At 36.1% G+C, this 27,151-nt stretch overlaps 2 protein-coding genes across 2 annotated transcripts; one reads left to right on the forward strand and one right to left on the reverse strand.

Annotated features, from left to right (window-relative positions):
* Positions 1 to 10: 10 nt before the first annotated feature.
* Positions 11 to 7,792, reverse strand: trmt2a (tRNA methyltransferase 2 homolog A). Its single transcript, XM_056457744.1, has 12 exons — positions 7,673 to 7,792; positions 6,063 to 6,802; positions 5,660 to 5,768; positions 4,542 to 4,723; positions 4,260 to 4,374; positions 3,184 to 3,299; positions 2,992 to 3,103; positions 2,707 to 2,829; positions 2,555 to 2,630; positions 2,055 to 2,171; positions 1,882 to 1,978; positions 11 to 200 (listed from the first exon to the last, which is right to left on the reverse strand). The coding sequence occupies exons 2-12, from the start codon at positions 6,794 to 6,796 to the stop codon at positions 53 to 55; spliced, it is 1,929 nt and encodes a 642-aa protein (XP_056313719.1). The 5' UTR covers positions 6,797 to 6,802; positions 7,673 to 7,792; the 3' UTR covers positions 11 to 52.
* A 228-nt stretch (positions 7,793 to 8,020) lies between these two features.
* atp6v0a2b (ATPase H+ transporting V0 subunit a2b) lies at positions 8,021 to 27,151 on the forward strand. Its single transcript, XM_056457745.1, has 20 exons — positions 8,021 to 8,701; positions 9,226 to 9,304; positions 9,657 to 9,754; positions 10,980 to 11,117; positions 12,541 to 12,638; positions 13,103 to 13,229; positions 13,354 to 13,436; positions 14,180 to 14,273; positions 17,406 to 17,618; positions 17,703 to 17,853; positions 19,642 to 19,781; positions 19,879 to 20,036; positions 20,161 to 20,251; positions 20,457 to 20,575; positions 20,666 to 20,876; positions 20,955 to 21,074; positions 21,574 to 21,693; positions 21,768 to 21,885; positions 22,804 to 22,975; positions 26,082 to 27,151. Exons 1-20 carry the CDS (start codon positions 8,585 to 8,587, stop codon positions 26,182 to 26,184), a joined length of 2,550 nt encoding a protein of 849 aa, XP_056313720.1. The 5' UTR covers positions 8,021 to 8,584; the 3' UTR covers positions 26,185 to 27,151.

Here is a 27,151-nt window from a genome sequence, read left to right on the forward strand (position 1 = left end):
GAAGAAAACGCCACTTGTTAAGTGTTTAATAGAACAACAGCAGTTATGTTGTCTAAATGTCAGTGTTGGTGCTGTAGTCCACTCTTTCAAACAGCAAGATGGTTTCACAGTGCATTGTCTGAGGGAAGAGGTCCACAGCCATAGCTCTCACTGGACGAAACGCAGCTCCTCGCACACGGTTTGAAGGAGCTCTGCAGAGACTTAAAACAAGCATTGTATAGTCATTCAAATTGAGAATGTAAAGTTAAATGGAACACTTTATATTATCCTGTCAACTTCACAATTGACCCCCTTTTTTCAAGAAAGTCAATGTTGTGTTGGAGTAAAGTTAAAGTCTAGATTTAGACTGAAGGAATTGTGGCCCAAAGCACTTGTTTTGTTAGCCCATATGTAACTTGACAGTGTAATTGACACAAGCCTCATGAAATTTGATCACTTTAAAGATTCGTTACCATTACAAATATGATCCTGAATGACAGAATGCATTTCAACACTGGTCTGCTATTGTAAGCTCCAGATCCTTTATTTCTCTTTACTATTTTTTTTTTTTTTTTTTTTACATAATTGCAACAAAGTTGACTTGCAACACAATTGATATTGATCATACGACCACATAAATCACTGCATAACAGTAAGTAGTCAACCAAAAATCTGTTACCATTGTGAAAATACAATGTAGAATTTTTTACATTGTAAAGCTAATCACATATTGTTTTATATTAAAGAGATAAACACACAAACTATACACGTGACTATTGTAACAACTGTCCTATTGTGCAACAATTAAAATTATTTAAACATACAAATAAAATCTGAACACTTCCCAGCAAACATTTGTTTAATGTCATCTAATACCCAAATTTTCAGCCCAATATCCCATAGAATAATGCCAGTGACTCGCGACCCCTAAATTCCTCAAAGGTGGTTTAAAAATATACAAACGCTGCGCGCACAACAATAGCTCTATATAAAAATGAGCATATTGACAACAAAGTACAACTGTCTAACAACCATATTTTTATAGTCATTTATTACTTTGTTTAATTTAATAATAACCTCAACTAAAGGGTCTGGTGGACAATGTTTGCAGCAGTCTATTCTATGTTTAATTTTGGAGACAGCCAGAGATCATTCTCAATGTTCAGTTGTGGCCTGTATTTATTTTTAATGTAATTGATAGCCTTAAAGGTGTCAAAGTTTAACCTGGTGCTATAAAATCTGCTGCAGCTGACGCTATTGCTGTGTTCTTAATCTAATGTAAACACACCAATCCTATAAAAAAAATTGCTTTTCATTTGCAAGTTGTTTTTTACTATTAAAATCTATTTTTATCTTCAGTGGATTATGGTTTAAATATGGTATTTCCAATAGTTTAATCAAATGAATTTGACTTTTAGAATTCACCAAGACCCCCACTTTGGGAACCACTGAACTAATAGACACACACACAGCTAAAACAAGGCTAAATTTGGGCTGTCAGTGAAAATCTAACACTAGTCCAAAAATAGACAAATGAATGACAAAACGTGAATACTGTTGAATTGATGAATAGTCATTTTTCTGGCTATTGTTAGACATCTATTCGATTTTTCACTGACATCCAAAATGTAGCCTTGTTTTAGCCAAGACGTCCATGTTTTGGAGTTGGATATCTCTTTAAACAAAATAGTTTGATGGATTGCAGCCAAAAATGTGTCAGAAATAACTTTAACATGTCAGCAATTCCACTTGAACCTCCTTAATAATACGTATTGCTACTTTCCCTATATGTCATAATCAATTCATGATGTATTGGATGTCTCTGCTCTGGATTTGTTCCTGCCATTTCACATTATAGAAATAAAACGCCATTATTTCATTATGAAGTGGAATTAAACTTACTCAATAAAATTGTTCATTGCTGCTTTGGCATTGCAGGCGACATAGACGAGTCTCTTCAGATGCTCTGCCTTTCTGATTGCAAGAATAACTTTGGAATCTAAGAAGAGGAAAATATGGTTAGAGAGAATATAAAATATGACATCTGTTCAATACAGTATGAGAAGACTACGCACGTAGGCCTGCTCTCGGAGGGTCGACGATTGCGGTGACGTTTGGGGAAACGACAGCATTAAGAACAGTGGGAAACACGTCCTCAGCCTTTCCACAGTGGAACTCCACATTGGTCAACCCTGAAAATGTACAGCTGAAGTCTGAGTAGATCATGGGATATACATTTACATTCATTTAGCAGACACCTTGTCTAAAGTGACTTACAACTGTCTGAAAAGAGAGAAGTGTTTCAACAGGTGGTTGTCAAGCCCACTCATCTGTGTAAAGCTCATAAATGCACAATGTTTTTTTTTTTTTTTAGATGTTCAGTGATCGTAAGAAATTGTCCGATGGAAGTATTGGTTAAAATGACAGAGAAAATGAAAGATAGTGTTTTCTACAGGTGGTTTGTCAAGCCCACTCACCTGTGTGAGGCACATTCAGAATTGAATAATGTTTGAGGTTGTTGTGTTTAACAAAAACAAAACAAAAACAGAATGGGGATGATTTCATTCTAGCTTACCATTAGCTTTAGCATTAGCCTCAGCATCTTTTACTGCCTCTTGGCACAACTCTATGCCAATCACCTTCTTCACCCTCTGTTAATGACAACAAATGAAAGTTGTTTTCTCTTCATTCATATTTTTTGTTTATTTCTGGAAGCAATTGCTGCACCTTTGCCAGTGAGATGCCGATGGTTCCGGTTCCACAGCACACATCTAGCACAGTGCTGTCCTGGTCTAGCTGAGCCCATTCACCCACGGCCGAGTACAGGATCTCAGCAGCAGGTGTGTTTGTCTGACAGTATTGAAAAAGTGATAATGGAAGATATTTTACTTTATGATCTATTATATGACACAATATAATATCAATTTAACACCTATTTATATCTATTTATGACACAAACTCGAGGGCATGTTGCCTTTTAACACCGTATTAATTCCTCAAATATAGGATCACCTGGAAGAATGAGTGTGGAGAAATGCGGAATTTTAGTCCGAGAAGCTCCTCATGAATCCACTCTTCTCCAGTCACGTGTTCACATGGCAGGTCCTCTGTGCCTGCAGATGTTCTGGGTTCATAGAAATGAAGAAATAGCTTTAGTTTTTTGGTGACTTACACCCTAGTTATCAGAGTTTTCCGGGATCTTACCTCTGTCCCATTCTCACGAAGTACAAAGATGTAACAGCACATTCTTTTCCTTCTCCTTCAGTGAAATACCGACCCAGGTTCTGTTTCAGCTCCTCAAGTTCTTTCTCTTGGAGTTTCTTGATAGTTCAAATAAAGTAATATTTATTTAGGTGTGTTCCTTTTTCAATACCCTTCAAATTGTGAAAATTAAAATATTCATTATGGTAAAATAATGTTATGCATTTAACCAGAAGCTAGCTCTGTTGGTCATGATGATGCATTGTTCTGCGAAAGGCCTCATTGCATTGCATAACTCAAAAAGGATTGATCTGCTTATCTGGATATCTGAATCCTCAGACCCTCTATGAAATAACTTACTATATTTTTCCAGAAACACCTTGTATGTGGCCGCTCCCAAGTATAGGGATTTTTTTTCCCAATAATGTTTGTATGACATGTCTTTCTCCTTTGATAAAAAATATGGCTGCAATATTTATAAACCTACCAAGATCTGTTGGTTTTTGTAATGACAATGCAATCAGAAAGACAATCTAATGGTGCCGTATTGCAATAGCTTTTTTCCACATTTGAAAAGTATTGGCAAATATTTTACACAAATTTAATTAGAAACCAGAAATCAAATAGAAACAGGATCACTGACTCAAATGATTAATTTAACAAGATTTATTTAGGAATGAAACACAGCAGTGTTGCTCTGAGAAATGAAAAATGGTCTGCTCTACATTTGTTTGCAAGATTTTTCATTGGTGAAAGAAAAAAAATTTGGTATTTCTAAAATGTAACTCACTAAATATGAACTTTTGGTTTGTTAAACTGTTGTAAAACCTGTTGTATAAAATTGAAAATTGTTGTGCTGATATTTGGAGAAATGGCACTCTTGTGTGATATTACTTGACTATTTTGTCATATAGTCTTATATAGTCACATATTGTCTTATGAATAACACAAACCCATAAAGACATTTGTCCATTTTTAACAAGTGAATGAAACACTCACAGTCATCTTGCATTGTTACATATGCATATGTTGTATGAGGTTTAAAGCTAACATGCAGAAATAACCAATCTTCCAATTACCTGTGGATTGAAGAAAACCATGGCCATAGTTTGCTTTAATCTGCTTGTCCGTACTGTCAGCTGCCGCCAGTGACCCTCGTAAGTCTCGGGACTGTACACTGCATATGGAGTTGTCCTGATCAAAACAACAACACACAAAACAGATATAAACACATACTCAATGGTTTCTGTGTAATGTAATACTGACCCTGGAAAGTATAAACCCTTAATTTAAAATAGATGATTAGATTTGGATGCACATCAGAGAAAGTCAACAGTGAATAATATAAAACACTGACTGACCTGATGAACTGCTGGAAACACTGCACGACCCTCTTGGCTTCAGAACACACATTGGTGGTTTCTGATGGACTCACTACTGCACAGGATCCTCCTTTATACTTGCCCAAACGAAAGCCCACAGTCCTGTCTTCTCCGTCTGCTCCCACTCCAATCACAAACTCACACTTATTCCTGTACTCTGTCTGAAAGCACAGGGTGTTTATTAGGCATTTCTTTTTTTTATTGGACATGGAAAAAATGATAACTGGACAACACTGCACCAAGTGAATGAAAACATCCAGCTGAGGGTTAAATCTGAAAGTGCACCGTGTTTAAAACAATTGATTCTTTAACTAAATAGTCGACTCGGAGTGTAATAAATAAATCGAGTTGGGTTCTTTTGGTTAAACGCGTCAGCGTTGATACGGTACTTCACCAAATATGAAGTGCCGGTTCCGGTAAAACGTGAACGCGCCTTTCCCTTCAGACACTAGCGGAGCGCGGGAGATTACAGGACTGATCATGACATGAAGATGACAATCAATGACAGATTCCGATTGGGCTGCACCGAATAAGCGGTAAAAGAAAAAGAAAAAAAAAAGGTTTTCTGTAGTTTGCAAAATATGTGTTTAATTGTGTGCTGTAAATTGTAATGACTCCACGCGGCTTGCAATCACGTATCTATAATAGATCAGTGCTTGTTCTGTATCTCTCAGGTTAAATATGCATGTGCTATTTCACACATTGCGTCCAAAACCACGTTGAAAATGTGACGTGTGCTTCTTCCTGTTTCGATTTAAATGCGTTTCTGAACTTGCGGTTCTCTGCTGTTTGTCTTTGCTATGGCCACCATCAGTTGTTCATACACACATGCACAGCGCAGTCAAATTTCAAAATAGTTCATCTTTTGCCACGGTGTGGATTAATACTGAATGTGTGCCGTTGTTATTGCTTATGATTAGGTTTAAGATTAGAGCAATATGCTGGTGTTTAATATGCTGCATTAGACTCTCACATACTCTGTTACTTCATTGCTGTGATGGGCTAGACCCCCCAAAACTAAAATATGACCTTGTATAATGCATAATAGAGGCTCTTTAAATATGTCAATTATACTTTATGTGAGCACATAGGTTTACCTGCATAGGTGATGGCCGTATGGCTTCGAGTGGACAACACATTTTGTTGTGTTTCTCTTTTTGGACGAACAACCAGGGAAGCATGGCTTTGTTGTTGTTGCCAATTTCTCTGAAAACAAATATAGAGGACAGTTAAAAGATTTTCTAACCAACATAACTTGCCACCGGAAGCTTATGTTTAAATGTATGGATGGCAGTGATATATATAAAAAAAACTAAATAATTTATGAATATACAGCAGTCAACATTTGAAGTGGATCAAAACCTTTAATCAAAGTTACCCTAAAATGATTGATCAACACCCATTCCTGTCTTAGAACAATTTTGATTTTTTTTTTATTCATTTCAAATGTGGACTACAATGTATATGTCGAAGCCATTCAGGAACCTCATCAGTAAATACCTAGCGAGTTTCTGGAGAACACCTTCGACTTCTTTCTCTTTCATCCTCAACTGTTCTTCATAAGGCACTTTCCACAAGGGGGTCACGGCATTGGCAATCTGAATACTGGGAGGCTCTTCCTCCTCCTTTTCTGCCTCCTGGCTCCCTGCGGTTCGCTTGGCACCAGGCTGCCCGCTGTCTGCCTCCTCCTCCTCCTGTTTCCTCTTCTTGAGGATGGGATCTGCTTTGGGCTTGGCCAGCCGAACGCTCAGCACATTACTCTTCCACTGCATGCCGTGCACTGCCTTCATGGCCTTGTCCCGTTCCTCCTGGTTCTTAAAAGTGACAAAGGCGAACTTTTGTCTGCCGAGCAGCTTGATTTTGTGAGGATTGATCCCATGCTTGTTGAGGAACTTCTTAAGGTCATTAAAACCAATGTACTTGGGCAAGTTCTGGATCTCCACTTTATAGATTTCGGAGGTGAAGAGATCCTCCTTGATGTAGCGATAAACATCCCCTGCTGCAGCCTCTCCTCCTGCTGCTTCTGACTCGTTCTGTTGGTTTTTCTCCTCCATCAGCTCTTCTGGCTCGTTCACTTGGTTTTTCTCCTCTGTCGAGTCTTCTGGCTTGTTCTCTTGATTTTTCTCTTCCATCAGCTCTTCTGGCTCATTCTCCTCCGTCGGGCCTTCTGGTTTCTCCTCTCCACTGGGTAATAAACCAGCTGGATCATTCTTGCCAACGGCAACATCTGTCATTTTGCTCTGCCAATGGAAAATATCATCAGATTTAAAATCAGATTTATGGATTTTCTGCTAAGTGTCACATTATAATTCACTTTTCACAACTCTTGAAATATATAATCATTATTATGCACAGGCTATGAAATATGACATTTTGAAGTCTGTGACCATTTTTTTCTTTTAAGTGGGTGTTTTTGTGTAGCAGTTTTGCTGTGTAATTATGCTTTTATGGCATGACAATAGGGCATTTTACTGTAAGCACTATACAGTGTTGCTTAAATTGTAATATTAAACAGAAATTTATGAAGACTCAAGTAGAAAAAAAGTCAAAGTTTGTCTCGGTCTTGCTTTTAATTTTCTTCAGAAAATGGTCAGTTTACACACAGAAACCTGTCTGCTAACAGATTACCTGTACTTTCAACACTTAACCAACATGTAGGCTACTTTAGGAGTCACCGATTTCACCACATCTGATACACACTGACATATTTTTCCCACAATTATGGTCTTCAGGCAGACACAAAAGACCCATACACCTAACATTACTGGTCCTTAACATAGAACCCTGATGAAAATGTCTAATAAAAGAAAATGTAATTTGGACTCAAAGATTTTTGCATCTGATTCCGAACTCTTGATTTATACTTTAACATTCTAATTCGTACGCAGCAAGATCTCTGAACGCATAAAATTATTAGTGAACAGGTACAGATACTAATATATACAAATTCCTTATGCATATGCATGATTGAAAGCTAAAAAGTGAACTGGCATATAATGTCATTCAATTGACTGTTTTAAATAAAAAACTAAGCATGTAATATTTTCAAGACGCCGCGCAAATCAAATGGGAAGTTATTTCCGATGTTTCTTCGTATCGTCTGAACAAACCTGCTTTGTAAAATCTCCCTGTTATTCAGTGTTCTTCACTATGAAACCTAAAGAAGCTTTATAGCCACTGTGCACTTATGCATGCATGCATGCAAGCTGCCATCTTTAACAGGAAAACACGTGTCAAAAGCAGCGTATTGTGGGAGCACGGGTCAAGGTCTTTTAAAATAAAATGTAGTTCCAATGATAATAATTGTTTTAAATCTTAAAATTAAATGTATTCCTCAAAAGTAAGTCAACTGCATTTATGTAATATCTGTAATTTTATCTAATTCCATCGCAGAGCTCAATTTAATCTACTGCTAAAAACCCGTGACTTTTATTTTGAAGTGTAACTCAACTGTCGAAAGTAAGTGACGAGTCTTCACTCTGGCGGAGCAAGAAGTTTCTGTTGCTGAAGAGGCTCGGCAGACAGAAACAGGCACAAATGACTAACTACAGTTAAATATTACAGAAACGTCTGTAAAACGATAACGGGGAGATTACCACAGAGGGAGCAGATTATTAATTGAGAGGCCAAGCACCTTCAGCTGTAGCTGTCTAGCTCGGTGCTATTCGGACCGAAGACAGTGCGGAAAGTGGCTTTTATACGCACTCAGTGCGGTTGGACTTAAACCGAACTTTAGTGATGGAGGACCCAATAGTACCGGAGACTGGGATTTAAGTTGAATAAAGACTGTCAGCTGGATTACAGTGGTCGGATGAGGCTGTCTGGGCTGGAGACGGCAGACGTGTCACTTATAAAGCGGCTGGAGTTAAAGCCCCAGCGCGGACATCCATTCATCACTCCGTTCCGCCCCAGTCCAAGAGTCCATCCATCACATAACTTTCATCTGTAGGATTTTTATTCACTTTTGGCTTAATAGCACTTTTTAACGTTTTACTGGCGTGGAGAGGAGCTGTTTGATCACCATGGGTTCGTTGTTTCGGAGTGAGGAGATGTGTCTGGCCCAGCTCTTCCTGCAGTCCGGCTCCGCGTATGACTGCATCAGTGAACTGGGAGAGCTCGGGCTGGTGGAGTTCAGAGATGTAAGTCAAACCTGTTGTTCATATATTTCTATTTTTAAGTACTGTTCAACTTGTGTTGAGCTGACAGTCTCCTACTCATCTGTTTTGGTCAAATAGCTACTGTTTTATAGCACCAACAAGTTTCCAAGACAATAAGTAACCAGAACGTGATGTTGGTTTTATTATTGTGGTGTGGTGGTTACATATACTTTTAAATAAATATTTACTACTTAAACAAACGTCATTTTTATCCTTATATAAAAGGATCCTTAAATGTTTCATCAATGTTTTAATGTGTTTAATGTTATTTGTTTAATAGTACATGTACTTATATTTAGGTGTATTGTTTGTTTATTTATTGTTATTCCTGTTTTGTAATGGATGAAGTGCTACGAAGGTTACTGTATTCAGTTTATTGATTATATAGAAGGTGTGGAGTATCTGTTGAATATTCCAGTCATCCTAAATGTGTTGTTATTGATTGTTTGAATACAGTAATGTACATTTCTAAAATAATAATATTAATAACATTACACTTTTTTCAGCTCAATCCTAGTGTGAACTCTTTTCAGCGCAAGTTTGTCAATGAAATCAAGAGATGTGAAGAGATGGAGAGGATTCTGGGTAAAAGCTTTGCTCTAATTCTTTATCTAATGAGGGCATCATTTAAAAAATCTGAAGAAGAAAAAGAGCTGAAAGAGCTTGTGAAGGGTCTAAACACTTTCTGAACATAATAATTGTTCATAATTGAGTTATAACCAAAGAACAGTAGTAGTATAGAAAATTTGTTAAGCAAAATTGAAATATACAAATCTATGAAGTATCTGAAGTGGTAAACAATTATATATATATTTTTAGAAATATTGTATTAGGTTGAGTTTATTTAATAATGATATGTGTTATGTTGTTAGGGTACTTGATCACATACATTGACAGTAAATCAAAGTCATAAACTTAAAGTGTACTTGCATAACAGGATATCTTCTGAGGGAAATTAAAAAAGAAGACATCCCACTGCCAGAAGGGGAGGTGAACCCTGCCGCACCATTACCCAAACATGTGATGGTCATAATGGTGAGATCAGTGCAACACTGCTCATTTGTTTAGCCTGCGTGTGATTAGTTGATCTTTCAGACACATTCAAATATCTTTTATGGTCGCTAAGTTATTTTTTGCGTTTCTTTTTTTACCACTCTTCTGTTTTTTCCCTCTTGGTTTTTATGGAATACACTCATATCTTTAAATATCTGATGTATTTATAAGATATAAAGCTAAAAAGATATAGACTTAGATATTTAAAAATGATTTCAACAGTAATAGCAGAATTATTTTAAATATTTTACAGAATAATTATATACATTTTAATTAAGATGTCTTAATTGAAAAATCCCGAATTACACTGATTAAAATGTTTGGCAATCAGAAAATATTTGCATACTGAATTGCTGTTTAGCTCTTCTGTAAACCGTTCAGACAGCCTATTGAAAGGGGTGGTTATTTTTTCTGAAAAGGTAGACCTTTTTTGCAGTTATTCGCATTATTTTTCTATTTAATTATGCATTTTACTGACATTTTAAGAACTAATCTTTGCTGGATCAGCTTGTCGGATGCTGATCATAACCACACTTTTTTAATGCACCAGAAATATTTCCTACAATTTTGTCAAAGTGCTCACCATACTATTTTACCATGAAGTATTTATTTACAAATTTACATATATACTGTAAATGAATCCAGTTTTATAAATATTGTTATGAGGTCAGCGTTTTAAATAAAAAAATAATAAAGAAATTTGAAAAAAAAAACACTTATTTTTAAATACAAGTTTGTTTTCATTTGTCATCAAAAATAGGAATCTGTTAAAACTTGTTTGTAAAATAAAGCTGTAGCCTATAGGCAAATAAAAACTTGCCAGCTCATTCAACTTTCCTCAGTCAGAATTTGGTCACTTGAATAATTAAATCTTAAAGCCTTTTTTTCTATCTATAATTTTCTCAATTTATGATGGTATAGCAGTCAAAAATGTGATAAATGAGCTCATATAGGGGTCAAATTCTGGACTTTGTTGTGGTGGGGGGTTGGACAACCCAAATCCGCCCTGGCTACAAGCCTGCCGTTGCATATCAATCAGCTGGTGTTGTCTTTTTTTGTCCATTACTTTAAAGTTGACGTCTCATTTTGCTGTTTCATCATAGTAGATCTATTTCAGGAACACATTTTCCATTGTCACTGCACTGATGACAGCATTGATATCGCTGCTGATAATTATCGCTGACTGAAGCCTGTATGTTTTGTTTAGGAGCAGCTTCAGAGACTGGAACTCGAACTGGGTGAAGTCACCAGGAATAAGGAGAAGCTCCAGAAAAACCTTCTAGAGCTGACTGAATACACACACATGCTCCGCATCACACGCAACTTTGTGCATCGCGGCACAGAGGTAGGTCATGTGATCTCTTCTCACATGTTTGCAGCTTTGGTTTGAATGGATCTTTTTTTAAACACAAAAGAAAAGTAACATGTCTGACTGCTGAAAGGACTGGCTCAGTGCAGTCTGCAGTTTGGCTTGATCATGTTTATCCTCTGTTGTGAAATGGAATTCATTCCTAGGCTGCAGGATTGTGGGAATCATGCAGGTGATTCAGAATCACCTGATTGTCCAGAATTTTGAGAGCAGCCACCCATGATCAAAAATAAATAGGCTTAACACTTGACCTTCTCTTTTTGATCTTTTTGAAGCAGTGTGTATGTATTGGGGGCTTAGTTATTACTAGGGCCAGATGGAATCTGTGGACATTTTTTGCTATTTCTGCGCAGAATTTTGTTAAAAATCTGTGGGTTTTTGCGAAATGATTTTAGGAGTATCATAACTAAAAACTTAATATACAAAAAAGAATACCTTTTTAACTTTCATTTAATGTTTACAATGCAAATCCAATTAGATCCACTTCATTTGGTAAATAAAGCAAGTCTCTTATATAATATAACTACTAAAAGATCAAAAATATTACTTTACACACTGTATTGTAAATAAATCACATGCATATTTTTAACAGAAATTAATTTAGGAACTGAATAATATAAATTTACACACATTTACACAAGTAAATAAACAGAATCAATGATGGACTTAAAATCTGCGTAATTCTGCGCGTGCAGATTCCGTTTGGGCCTAGTTATTACTCATGTTGTGTGGACAAAAAGTAGTAATACCTCAATTTATGTGCAACTTGTTATCTATGTGAAAAGAGAAGAATGTTAAGCTTAATAAAATTGTTAATTCATTCATTCTTTCATTAATATCATTAATTAAATATTGTAGTCAATATTTTATTGGTGCATACTGTGTATAGCGGTGTGTAGGGCTGGAGGATATGGCAAAAATGCAATCTTGATAATTATTATTTATTATTGATAACGATATACATTTCAATATAAGTTCTTAATGCTTTCAGATTTAAAAGAGTACCCCAACAATGACTGAAGCCACAAAAAGTAGAGGGTCCAATAAATGGCCTAACATTTTCGGCAGATAAATTTACGGTGGCCGAAAATTCAGTACATCTCTAATATCAACACACTTCTAGATTCCCATTGTTGGACATTTCTGCTGTGTGATTGGCTCTTAGATCAATATAGAGTAAAAAAAGTCCAGAGATTATCATTGTTATTGACAAATTTTTATCACAATTCGATATAATATCATTTATCGGCTCAACCCTAGCGGTATGGTTGGAATGTACACCACTTTGAACAGTGTAAAAATAATTTTGTCTGTGAAAAGTCTCCATAAAACACAAAAATATGCACATGTTCATGTGTGAATCTTGTTTCCTGCTGTGTTCCTGCTTCTGTATGTGCAGAGGGAGTCAACACAGGCCCAGTATGAAGAGTTTCCCTTTCTAGAGAAAGAACCCATGATGGACTACACCAGCATGCAGAGGCTTGGAGCCAAGCTTGGGTGAGCAGTGTTTGAAACATTAAGCCTTCTCTTGAACTTTGACCTCGATTTTGAACACTTTTTGCTGATGTCTGTCCACATGGAGATAATTTTTCCCCTTTTTGATCTATTTTTGGTATTTTGGACTTGATTATAACAGAACAGTTGATATTGGAAGTGAAGTTGTAGAGAAAGGTGGGGTGGGATCGGGATAGGTTTGTGAGTTGGGATTTACACTCTGGATGGACTTTAGGTATCTATTCAATTGTGTGTCTTTTCACCCTCATTAGCAGATTAGTCTACTTTTAGGTTAGTCGTAGTTGATAATATTGACACAAGCAGAAATTAGTAACATAGAGTTATGTTTGTCTGCTTTTACACACTCATGATCTCAGTAAATGTCTGACATCCTGTTTTATATATGCATGTGCATGCAAGACTCATGTTTTTATTGACTATTGTAAAATCACTCTTTTGCTGCTCAGGTTCATTTCTGGCCTCATTCAGAGTGTGAAAATCGAGGCGTTTGAGCGAATGCTCTGGAGAGTATGTAAAGGCTACACTATCCTCAGCTACTCTGAAGTAGATGAGCTTCTGGATGACCCTGACTCGGTGAGTCAAACATAGTTTGATAATTTTGTTTAATGTTTATAGGTCTCCAAAATATATTTTAATAAAATACTTTTCAAGTCTTTTGTTGTGGTCTAATTTGTCTGTTTTCTGTCTGTTTTTTTAGGGTGAGCCGACCAGGAGTGTGGTGTTCCTCATCTCTTACTGGGGAGAACAGATTGGACAGAAAGTCAAGAAGATATGTGATTGGTACATTTTTTTCTTTAATTTCTACATGTGATGGTTCTGTTAATCAGTCTAGTTTAAAGGTCTTTGTTTATTGAGCTGCCAGGGATATACTGCTGTTAATTACCAATGCGCTAACCGATTGCACCACACAGACAGATAAACAAGGAGCAGCTCCCTTATAAAGATTAAAAATAGATGTTCCTTGTTACAGGAAACTTTGTCAAACTCGATGAAATTAGCCCTAATGTTGGTAAACCAAACTTCTATAAATTCTCCAACCGGTGGGGCAAGATTGTTTTTACCTGTTGTACAATCAGTTCTAGAGAATCTCCAGGATGACATACCACTTTTTAATTCTTGGATTTGTTAAGATTACCTCCCCACACGTTTACATTTGTAAACGCACTTTTACTATGAAGCTTGTTCTTTGGATTGTGTTGGTTTTAATTCTATGAGGAATTTATTTTATTCATTACATTCTTTTGAGGGGATGTTTAACACAGCTAATCCAAATCCTGCTGTAGAGCTTTGAGCAAAAATAAATCGTAAAACCTTAATATAATCTATATCTCCAGTATGTTTTCTCAATGAAATGAAAGAAATTAAAATAATAAAATAAAATAAATAAAAAATGTCCACAGAAGCTGGCATGGCACTAAACACAAACAAACAGGAAGCTTTGTGAATTTATTCCGTTTGAAAATGTATATTCTTTACTGTATTTTCAAGTTAAAATCATTGATTTGATGTTTTTGTGTCTGTAGCTACCACTGTCACCTGTACCCATACCCCAACAGTAATGAGGAGAGGACCGATGTGGTGGAGGGCCTCCGAACACGCATTCAGGACTTGCACACGGTGAGTCAAGATGTTTTGCACTAGTCAGTGCACTTTGCACTTGTTTCATTTTTTTTTTGTTTTACACTGAATCACAAATGTGGGTGAAAGTGTGTTCTCACTATTCGATGCACTGTACAGATTCCTTTCAATTGGCACAATTACAAATGTTAGAATTGTCGCACATATTTTGCTTGCTTAAAGTAAATTGCAATTTATGTGTTGCTATGGATTGTAATTCATAGCATATTCCAGAAAAGAACTAAAACTTGTATTCTGTAAAAGCTTTGGTGTTATTCAATAGAAATATACTTGTAAAAATTAAAATATACTTGTGTAAAGTTACCTTAAATATGACAAATAACCTATAATAACACTATCATAAGAAATATAATAAATTATTTTGTTGCATGAAGAATTGAAGTGCCCTGCATCATATTAAATTGTGTGCTGTAATTGTGTTCTGTCTGTTTTTAACATGAGGTTGCTTTAGATCAGGGGTCTGGAACCTTTTTTCAGCAAAGAGCCATTTCAAATTTTTTTTGGCCAATGCATTTTTTTAAAGAGCCATTGAGTGTCGCGATTCAAGTTGAAATGTCCTTTTATTCTAATTCTTATTCATTTTGCTGTAAAAAAATACAGTAAAAGGTAATTGTATTTGTATTTTCAATAGGAAACTGATTTTTTTATATCAGTTTTAACTTTTTAAACTTTAAAATATTATTAAAGGAAGACAGCTGGAGAGCCGCATATTTTTGGTCAAAGAGCCACATGTGACTCCTGAGCCAAAGGGTCCCTACTCCTGCTTTAGATGATCCAAAATGATTGAACAAAAATTACTATCACAGTTACTATCTGCTTTTGGATTTGCTTCTGTCACTTGCAGTCTTCTCTAACAAGTTGAAGATAGTCATGCAGTGATGGAATGCAGGGGGCCATGTTTGGTTTGAGGGCATTTGAGTTTGCTTGTGATTCCTTGTTGAGGGAGAAAGAAAATTGTGTTAGTGGCCCAGCTTAGCACATGATGTTCATGAGGTCTAGGTTGCAGATTCGTTTCTCACAGACCACAGGCACCACTGAATCATGTGTGTATGATACTCCACACACATTGTTTCTTTCAAGTGGGAAAAGTGTCTTTTCCATTAAACTGAACACACAGTTCAGAGACCGGAGCACAAGAAAACCAATTTATGGTTGCTGGTTTCACATTGTTGACTTTGTACTTTTAATAATTATTAATAATATTTTCCATATTGATAATTAATCTTATTAAAATGTGAGAAAATAGGATTTTTTGCTGTAATTTTGACAATAATTATAGTTTTAAAAATCTTTTGAACTTGGGAGATGAAACACTTGCAAATAAATTTGTGATTTTAGAAAAAGCTATCTTTTTAAGCTATAATTCATTAAAGCTATAAAAAATTGGTTTCTTTTGGGTATCCCCACTAGGCATGGGCCACAGTATAAGATTCTGACGGTATGAAAACCTTGGATAAAAGGTATGTGTATGATTTTTTTATTTACTTTTTTTGTCGTTTTTTAGGACAACAGTATCTCCAGCAGAAAAGAGATCCAAAGATGCTGTTTTAAACAAAAAAAATCTGTTATTGAAACTAATGAAGACAGTAGAAGCCAGTGATTCATTTGATTGATTTAGCCTGACATGTTTACTCTTCCAAAATATTTTAAAAGTTTCTCAAAATAAAATAGATCATAAAAAGGGAAAAATGTTTTAGTTTTTTACCCAGACATTTAAAAAGAATATATTTTGGAGTAGTAATCACAATACTGTTAAACCGTGATATTTTTATCCAAGGTTATCATACCGTCAGAATCTTATACCGGCTCATGCCTAATTGTGATCACTACTCTAAAATATATTCTTTTTAAATGTCTGGGTAAAAAACAAAAACATTTTCCCCTTTTTAACATCTATTTTATTTTGCGAAACATTAAAATATTTTGGAACAGTAAACATGTCAGGCTAAATCATTCAAATGAATCATTGGCTACTGCTGTCTTCATTTATTTCAAAAACAGAATTTTTTTTACAATTTGAAATGGCGTTTTTGGATCTCTTTTTTGCTGAAGATACTGTTGTCCAAAAAAAAAAACCAGACAAAAAAGTAAATAAAAAATCGTACACATACCTTAGGAACGGTATAGTAGAAAATTTATACTGTTTTAAAACCTTGACTTTTCCAAACCGCGGTATACCTTGAAAACTGTTATCATCCCATGCCTAATCACCACCACAACTGTAAGAGCTATCTGTGTATATAAGGATGCCACTTTAGTGTAGCATTTATGTTGTAAAAAGCAATGATCCGAAATCTAAACCTTGTGGTACTCAATCTGTGATTGGTATGGTAAATTTCATTTAACAGTAGGGGGGGAACAATAAATAAAAAAATTTCTCATGAGCAATTTTTGAGAGGGACCCAAATAATACAGTCAAAATATACTTATATAAATCTACTTGTATATGTCTAGAAGTGTCCACGTTAATTAAGACACTTAAAGACAGAATAGAATTGATTATACAAAAAATACAGTGGGGTCAGTTCGTACGTAGCACAGTGCTCATTTAGCAAATGCACAGCGAAACAATATGCTAATTGTGGCCGTTAATGTTAAGTTAACATTATCCCAAGTCGTCATAAATAAAACAATGCATGGGAAAGGCTTTGGCGTGTTAGTTGCAGTGCATTATGCAACAATCTATTGTAAAAACAGCTAACGTTAACAAGATAAGTAATATTTTAATTGCTAATATAGCAGATTCATGGAAAATTACATCAGCAATCAGCATATTTGCCGCAACTAAATTAATGAATGAGTCTGCATCAACTACATTAAAGAGAACTGCTTTATTTACAGTAAATAAAATACCCTACTTACTGGAGTTAAGGATTAACTGGATTAACATTAACTGAGCATTCCCCCCCCGGGATTTACGGCCATGGTTTCAGTTAGATAATTCAGTATAGATATAATTCTGTAACAGTATAATTAAGTTATATTATTACAGGCATATATGCATAATTTAATTGGATTTAAGTAAATAGAGACAGTACCTTTTGTTTGCTCCTGCAGCTCTCTTTAACACTTGACCTGAAGCTGTTGTTGAAGTGAATTGCTTTCCCGTAGGTTCTTCACCGTACTGAGGATTATCTGAGGCAGGTGTTGATTAAGGCCTCAGAGTCTGTGTACATTTGGGTGATCCAGGTGAAGAAAATGAAAGCTATATACCACATCCTCAACCTCTGCAGCTTTGACGTCACAAACAAGTGCCTTATAGCTGAGGTGTGGTGTCCTGTTAATGATCTGCCCGCGCTTCGGAGAGCACTAGAAGATGGATCGGTGAGCATCCGCATATTACATCAGATACTCTATGAGGTCACATATTCCCTAATTTTGCTGCTATATTTGTGTTTTGTCCCTTAGAGGAAGAGTGGAGCTACAGTTCCCTCATTTGTCAATCGTATCCCAAGCAGTGACACTCCACCGACTCTCGTACGCACCAACAAGTTTACCTCAGGCTTTCAGAATATAGTAGATGCCTATGGTGTGAGCAGCTATAGAGAGGTCAACCCAGGTAAGAAACCAGCTTTTCAAACTCTGGGTGCATTCAAATTTACTTCATGTAGAAATATTTCATGTTCACTAGGGTTGACAAAAAGAAATAATTGCAAATTTTCACAGAATTAAAAAACAAAATTAAAAGCACATTTGAATCCAAAACCTGTGCGTTGAAATATGCTTATGCTACCTATGCTACTAATCACTATGTTTTAGAAAATTATTATGTAGATGTATTGACTCTGAGCAGCTTGATTCTGAATGGCTGTTTTCTGTTTTGAGTTTTAGTTGGTGGCACAAACATTACGCTGTCTGTTGAAACGTGCTTTTACAGGTTATTGTTGTCCTCAGTTTAACATGATTCCTAATTTCCCTTAAAATTATATTTTAAAGACAGTTGTTTAAAAGATTATGCACTTTTTGAATAGAGTCATTTCATTTCAATGAAAGATGCAATGCTTGATCTATTTTTTTTATTTGTGGATTGTGCTTGCTTGAGCCCCCTATGGTCATAACAGACAATACAGTACTTTTCCAAAATACATTAAAGGAATCGGTCATCCAGAAATTTCAATTTACTCTTCCTCAAGTTGTTTCAAACCTTTTTGAGTTTCCTTCTTCTGTTGCACACAAAAGAAGATATTTTGAAAAAAGTTGAAAACCACTTATTTCCACAGTGGGAAAAACAAATACTATGGAAGTCAATGGTTACAGGTCTTCAGCTTGTGTCTAAAACATCTTCTTTAGTGTTTAACAGGAGAAAGAATCTCAGAAATGTTTGAAACAAATAAAGGGAGTGTAAGGCCCAATCCCAATTCTAACCTTAGCCCTTCCCCTAACCCCTACCCCTTGTTTTGCACGTTCACATGAAAGGATAGGGGTGTCCCAATTCTCTTTATCTTGAAGGTGTAGGGCTAAGGGAAAGGGGTAGAAACCCTTTCGAACAGAGATTTTTTTAGGACCACACTCAAAACCAAGGTGTAAGAAAATTTCCCAGAATGCACCAGTCACAATGGCAGCGTAGCTGCACCTGGAAGTAAGGAGATCCACAAATTTGAATTTTTTTTGTCATTATTATGAATTTTTACAACAAACAAGCACATGTTTGAACATATTCATAACTGCGTTCGTGTTTTACTGTCATGTAAAAAAAACCCGCTAAAATAAAAAACGCTAAATTTCGCTATCTATAATCCCTAATAATAACTCCTGTACAGCAGTCCCACAATATTCAGTCACTCGATTACACTCAAATCCCCTGTCAGAAAAGTCTAGTGGCTGGGAATGACCTTTTACAGTGTCTGCTATAATATTAATGTTGTTTTTGGTGTGTTTACATAGATAAATATGGCCCCATATAAATGCACAGTACAGTTACGATCTTATTGTACATTATAAACTTATGATAACATAAAATATGCCTTCAGTGATTTCCTGAAGATAAATACCAAAAAAAAAAAACACAACTGGAATAACTACAGCAGTCATAATCATCTGATCACATATGAAGCAAGAGATCCCAATTCTTAGGGTTCCAATTTGAAGCTGTTCACCTTCACACTTTGTTTCAAGGGCCAAGGGGAAGGGGTAGGGGAACAAAAATAGAATTGGGATTGGGCCTAAATTATGACAGGATTTTTATTTTTGGGTGAACCAATACATAACTTTAAGTATTGACTTTATTAAAATTTGAATATGATTAAAGTTTATAGTTTAAAGAAGAACTTCGAATGTAGTTTTTAAGCCATATTGATAGCCCTAATGTTCACTGTATGTTTAGATTATTATATTTTTTCTATCACAGCTCCATATACAATCATCACCTTTCCCTTCCTGTTTGCGGTGATGTTTGGAGACCTTGGTCATGGCATCATCATGGCTCTGTTTGCTCTGTGGATGGTTCTCTATGAGAACGACCGTAAACTAAAGAAAACCAGGAATGAGGTACAGCTTGCATTTATGATGTGGTTGCATGCTTTTGACTGTGTTTATTTTGCATAATTTTTTAACAGTTTGATTTACTTTGTGTTTATTTGTTTAGATCTGGAACATTTTTTTCGAAGGCCGCTACATCATCCTGCTGATGGGCGTATTTTCAGTCTACACTGGATTAATATACAATGACTGCTTTTCCAAATCACTCAACATATTCGGCTCAGGCTGGAACGTCAGTGCCATGTTTGAGAATGGAGACTGGACGTGAGTGTTTTTGCAGTATTGAACAGAGTGTGCAACAGATAAAATATAATATGCTGAATTTAATTGATTTTTTAAATTGTAGACACAACCTTTCAGTGTGCTGTTATTTTTGTCTTTCTCCAAGTCTGTCCACAGTCAACTCAAATAGCTTCCTTGCACTGGATCCAAACATCACAGGAGTTTTTAAAGGGCCTTATCCTTTGGGAATTGACCCGGTAGGTTCTATGATTCTGTTTTATTACTGTTTACTGTTGCTCTGTTTAAACTTTATAACAGTACAATACAATGTACATAAGCCAAACCTAAAATGCAGAAGTTTGACTAAATGCAGGCCATTTCCTGAACTAAGAATGCAAGTCTCCCCATTCTAACTCCTTAGGTGAATTAAAGTAATTCGCTTTCTTATGTTGTTCTATGTAGATCTGGAACCTGGCATCAAACCGTCTCACCTTCCTGAACTCCTATAAGATGAAGATGTCTGTGATTGTAGGAATAATCCACATGACGTTTGGAGTCGTCCTTGGCATTTTCAATCACTTGTGAGTCTTAAACTTTTTTTAATAGATCAATATATTTTAATAGATCAGATTTAATGACTTCTAATGCTTCAAATGTTTTTATTTGTGCAGGCACTTCAGGCGGACATTCAATGTGTATCTGATTTTTCTACCCGAGCTGCTCTTCCTGCTGTGTCTCTTCGGTTATCTGGTGTTTATGATCCTCTATAAGTGGCTCTTCTTCACAGTCAGAGACTCTCAGACGGCTCCCAGCATCCTCATCCACTTTATCAACATGTTCCTGATGATGGGCGACTCTGGCCGACCCCTCTATCCAGGACAGGTGAGAGTTAAGGAACTATGATAACCAGAATTCTTCATTTCTGTGCTTGTTTTTATTGATTTATCCTGTTTCCAATAGGCTGGATTTCAAGTGTTCTTGGTGATCGTTGCTGTGTTTTCTGTGCCCGTGTTATTATTTGGCAAACCCCTCTACCTCTACTGGCAACACAAGGGCAGAGACCGCCTGAGCATGTACAGGGTGAGGATCCTCTTGTTGTTTGTAGTAATAAGACCCCCTAGTTTTTCAGGATTCCTTGATCGCTGAATCCAACGCAAAATAATCGCAAAAATGTTAATAATCTCATAAAACATCCAAATCCTAACCATATAATCAAAATATATTCATTTCAGTTTGCAATAAATTGTTTTACGTAACTAATAGAGGTTGCGTTCGCAGCGCACGTGATGTATTTAAGTGTCTCTCGAGAAATGATGTCACTTAATTATAATTGTGATGTGATATATATATATATATATATATATATATAAAATCACATTCATAATTTGCCACAGGTTTCAATTGAGGATTGGGTTTAGGGGTAGGGCATATAATAAGCAGTTTTTTTTTTTTTTAATGCATTACGCCAATGGAGAGTCCTCACATACCACCAAAACGAGTGTGTACATATGTGTGTGTGTGTGTGTGTGTGTGTGTGTGTGTGTTTTCTTGGTCATTGTGTGTGTTGTTATGTGTGCAGGGTTACCAGCGAGTGCGCAGGAGCAGTGAGGAGGAGCTCTCTCTCTTGCACACTCATGACATGGAGGAGGGCAGCAGTCTGGACAGCCACTCTTCCAGCTCTGACAGCCAATCAGAAGAGGTCAGACACTCTCATCCTGCTGTCAACAAACTGCATTCTCTATGAGCCTAACAAAGTTTCCTCTCCTCCTGCAGCCTGATTTTCCAGATCTGTTCCTCAATCAGTCCATTCACACGATTGAGTACTGCCTGGGCTGCATCTCTAACACTGCATCTTACCTCCGCCTGTGGGCTCTCAGCCTGGCACATGCCCGTGAGTGACGCATCCTAAAAATCTCTGTGTCTACATTTGTGTTTACATTATGCAGTGCTACTTTCAAAAGAGGAACAAAAGTCATTGTCTAAGAACAAATAACTTGCTAGCCTGTTAAGTGGAAATAAAATATGTTTTACAGTATATTCTATTACATTATTTCTAAATCAAATGGTTGCAAACCAACTTTTCATCTTATTTTATTCTCAACAATGCAGTTTAGACCTGGTGCAGCATCAGTTGTTTTGTTTAGCATGTTGCAATTAACAAACCATTAAGAGATTTCAACTTGTAGAAAGTCTTTACAAGTCTCAAAACTTGCTTATTCAAGTTGGCGTTTAATACTTAATTGTATCTGCACTAGTTGTGTGTACTTTTTATAATATTCTTCTTGTTGTTTTAAAGTTTTTGTATTTATTAATGGTGTTCTTGAATTTCCAGAAAGGTGCCTTTAAATAAAATATAGTTTTATTATTATATTATTATTATTATTATTATTACATGCTCATTGTACAGAAGAGTTTTCTGAGAGCTGCAGTTTGCAATGTACAGTATAGCATGTACCACCTGCTGCTGCAGATTAATTTAGGTCCTCATAGTGCTCCCATAGAAATCAATAATTCCTAATCTGAGGACACAAACCGATCAGAAGAATATCTAGTACCGTAATTTTATGGTAATTACGCCATGAATGCAGTATCATTATCAGATTTTCCGGAGAACACGGTGTATGTGTGCATTTAATTTCTTGAGAATAGTTGAAGTCTTTTAGGTTAAATGCATTGAGAACCAAATCAAGAAGCCAAAACATTGGTAACAGTCATTCAAGTTTAAATTGGCAAGACATTTGCAAGAAAACAGGCCAGTTAGAATAAAGTAATGCTAAATGTTTATAAAATTTTTTCCCTCATGATCCAGAGTTGTCTGAAGTTTTGTGGGCGATGGTGATGCGGGTGGGTCTGCGTGTGGACACCAGTGTGGGGATTGTGTTCCTGGTGCCTGTTTTTGGCCTGTTTGCGGTCCTCACGGTGTCCATCCTGCTGGTGATGGAGGGACTTTCAGCCTTTCTACACGCTCTCAGACTCCACTGGTCAGTACAACAACACAAATATATACCACCATCACGATCGCCAAGGCTGGGAAGGTTACTTTTAAGATCAGATTGTAAAATACGTGCTCTGAAAAGTATCAGTATTGTCCAGTCGGTCTATTATTCAGACTGTTTTCACTAAACTAAAGAAATGATTAAAGATTGGCTCAAAAGAATCATCTGTTCATGATGAATTAAATCAGATTATAACTTTTGATAAAGACTTTTGATAAAGTTTGTCTGTAAAGCACACAAAGATATCGTTTGACTTTATAAACTTTTATTTTATGTATGATTCGTATGGATCTGTTAACTGAATGCAATGGGAATTATAGGGGAATTCAATGTCATTTTTCAATTAATATCTTAAACATAATGAACCTTTCAACATTCAAAATATGAGAATTTAAAAACAACAGTAACTGAATAACATTCCTCAAAGATCAAGATCCGCCGGATCTTAAAAAGTCTTAAATTTCAAAATCAAAATCTTAAATTTACTGAAATATTGTGTAGTAGGTTTTACATCATTTTAAACGTGTCTTAATTTTCCTATATGTCCATTTAAAGCTACCCAATTGGGCCAACACCCATCCAATCATTCCATTTCAATAATTAGTTATTTTTAACAAAAGATTATTAACTCTTTATTAAATGTTTTAAAAGTATTAAATTTCACTTGATGAAACCTGTAGAAACCCTGCAAGAGCTGCCATATGCTTTTTTCCGATTGGACATCGAATGCTGATAGAAGTTTTGTTGCAGGTAGGCATAGATTACACTAGCTGCTTCCATCCAAATATGCTAACGAACACGGCACCATTTCCATCCAATGAGTCAAAAAGAACAAATTCGTCACTTCAAGATAAACTGACAGCAAATATCAAAAAGAAAAATGTCATTTGTAGAGGCAGGAGAAGCCACTGTGGGACTTTTCCTCATTTAATACATTGGTTCTCAAACTGGGGGTCGCAGAATAACTTCAAGGGGTCGCGAGAGTGATTTTAAATTGTGTAATTTTCAGTGATTATAATATATATTTTTCAGTATTATAAGTGAAAGCTAATATTTTCAGATTTTTTTTAAGATATTACTGATGAATTCATAAAGTATTTAGGACACATTCAGGCAGAATGCATCTTTGCACTTGAAACGCAGCGCTCAGGAACAGTTTAAAACTGTTGTCATGTCAACTTGCTGAAGTAAACAAACCCGGCAACGCTTGTCCCACCTTCGCGCTCTTCTTGGCCCACTGCGCTAGACTAAATCATTCAGTCAACTCCTTCTGCCTTCAGATGACAGGAGATACAACTGCGAAAATGTAACGCGCTAAAGATGAGAGAATGAAAACAACACTGACAGATTTAGTTTTAGAAACCAGCTAAAGCTAAAAATGATGGCACATCTGATTACTCATCATGTGCTGAATTTTAATCCACCATCTACACTTTTCCAAGAGTGGATAAAAGACTTCCATTGGCTATGTCCGCTATGAAAATAACTAAAGCCTTCACTGTAAAGTCTGTGGGATGGAATTTTCAGGTAACTGTTTGCCACATCTACACATTTTAAGCACGATATGTTCTGTTTAATTCTTTATTTAATGGCCAGACGCTGTCAGCCGTAAAAGTGGCAGCTATATGCAAAATGTAACACCACGTTCACCATCACAAAAGGGCTTACACTGACTAAGGTTAAACTAATATTGCAGCTCATGAAAATACCAGTTATTGCTATTAAAATTATGTATGCAAATAATAAGGTATATGTCAAAAGCATCTGTGCAATATCAGACACCAGGCGTGAGAACACAGCACAGTTATTATTAAGAGATTCATTAATAAATTCATGCCAAGCAGTGCGTGCAGGGCCGGTGAGCGGTTCGTCCGTGTATCTTTTGGTCACTCAATTATGCTATAAAAATGTATTTTCTTGTGATAACGGGATTTCACTGAGACATATTTTCCTCACGCATGCATATATATATTTTTTGCTTGTTAGTTTTGATTATTGTTGATTTCAAATGCAATAAATCTGTTTATAAAACTTAAAAGAAGTTATTTTTATTGTTTGAATATGCTTTGGTAGTGGGGGGGCGCAAGTTCTTGACGATCTTACTTTGGGGGTCGCTGGCTTAAAAGTTTGAGAACCACTGATTTAATAAACTGCATGGCTTTTGGAGGCGTGAGACCACTCTTTGGGAGAGATGTATAAATTGGTGTGCGCCTGTTTAAAACAAAATCAATAATGTGGTAAATCTGTTCCCATCTTAATATACCTACATTTTTTCTTATTAGATAAAGTTTATCATACTCAGTTGTTTGCATGTATTTTTTTATGTGCCTTTTTCAAAATTGATGCACATCCTGGTGTGTCCATTAAGCATTATTTAGTGCAATACTACTATTGTGATGTTGCGTCCTTTTCAGATTTAGAAGTAAAATATTTACTTTCCAAGAGAGAAATGCTTTACGCAAATCTCTTTCTGAGTCATCCATATTTGTGTCATGATGACAAGCAATTCAATTCATCTTTATTTCTATAGCTCTTTACAATGTAGATTGTGTCAAAGCAGCTTAATATAGAAGTTATAGTAAATTGAAACAGTGTCAGTCCAGTTTTCAGAGTTGAAGTTCAGTTCAGTTCAGTTCAGTGTGGTTTAATTTTCATTGCTGAAGATTCAAACACTGAAGAGCAAATCCATCCATGCACAGCTCCACAAGTCCCAAAATCAAGCAAGCCAGTGGCGAGGAACAAAACTTCACCAATTGACAAAAGTGAAGGGAAAAAAACCTCGAGAGAAACCAGGCCACAAGTTTTTAAACAGAGAATCAGTTTCCTTGTTGGTTAATATGCCCATGTTTACTTCAATATTAAATGAAGAAAGGGTAATGAAATTCAAAGTAATCACTTTGGTCATTTAAAATACATTTCAGATTTGATTAACATCTATTTAAAATGTAATTATTAACTAAATACAGTGATGTATATTTTTAACTGTGTAGCGCCGTTACGTGTATTTGGTTACTCCCCAGCCCTGATCATCAATGTACAGCAGTCAGATCAAAGCTGAAGACTAACCCAACTGACTTGTGTTTCTCCTCAGGGTGGAGTTTCAGAATAAGTTCTACAGCGGCGTCGGAGTCAAGTTTGTACCCTTTGCCTTCTCTCTCATGCACAGCAGTTTTGAAAAAGATGGGCTGTTGTGAACGGTCAGATGTGGGATTTTAATGAAAATCTATATGGTTACGGTGATGTAGAACATACCGAATTGGTCCAACCAAATACTCTTGCAGGATGGATTGTATGAAGATCTCGCATCACACAAAGACTTTAAACGGGACTCCTGAGTGCTTCAGATCTGTTGAATGTATTTTGTCAGCTCTTCACTAAAGTAATGCTGGGAAATTTCAGTTTTCCACCTTGTTGCCTGTTGGCTGTGTTTCTCCATAGCCGAGCACATTCCACAAGTGACTTCAAGATTTCACTTGAAGCAAGTGAAGATTTAGTAGTTTATTTTGAATAGTCCAGATTTTTCATCCTGTTGTTTTCACTTGCGTGGTGTTGGTTGATTCGCTGAATGACATTTAGGCAGTTTTTTGTTTTTGTTAGAAAAGGCAGTAATGACTAGCCCAAAAGTGCTCATTCTTAGAGCTGATCTGGGCTGTAGAGGATGGAGCTTTATGTTCATGATCACAGGATGATCAGGTATTTTTAAGTGCCTAACATGCTGAAGGTATTCTGACGGCTGGTGGATTGGATTCTTCTGCGGATAGTCATTTGAATTGAGTTGTTTTAATGGTGAAATACATTGCATCGTTTGCATTGTTGTTTGTCTTAAAGGCAGGTGTGAAACTTTAAAAACCCTTTTAATTTCATGGTAAATGTTTTAGTGATTATTAACTGTCACAGATCTGGTCTCTTCTGCCTTTTCTGAATTTATTTTTAACTCTTGAATTTAATGTGCGACTTTTGGGTGTGTGGAGCCACTGAAGTCATTCCAGTTTCAGGAATCATTTTCCCTCTTTTTTTTACATTTTATTTATTAACAGCACTCCTTATTTTGATTTCTATCTGTTGTTTGAGGAGTCTGTGCTTTAGGTGACTTACATTCCAAAGTTTGCATATAAGCTCTTTGTTTAACATTACACAATAAAAAGCTGAACCTGAGAAGAA

Source organism: Danio aesculapii, chromosome 5, assembly GCF_903798145.1.
Source record: "Danio aesculapii chromosome 5, fDanAes4.1, whole genome shotgun sequence".
NCBI classification, from domain to species: Eukaryota; Metazoa; Chordata; class Actinopteri; order Cypriniformes; family Danionidae; genus Danio; species Danio aesculapii.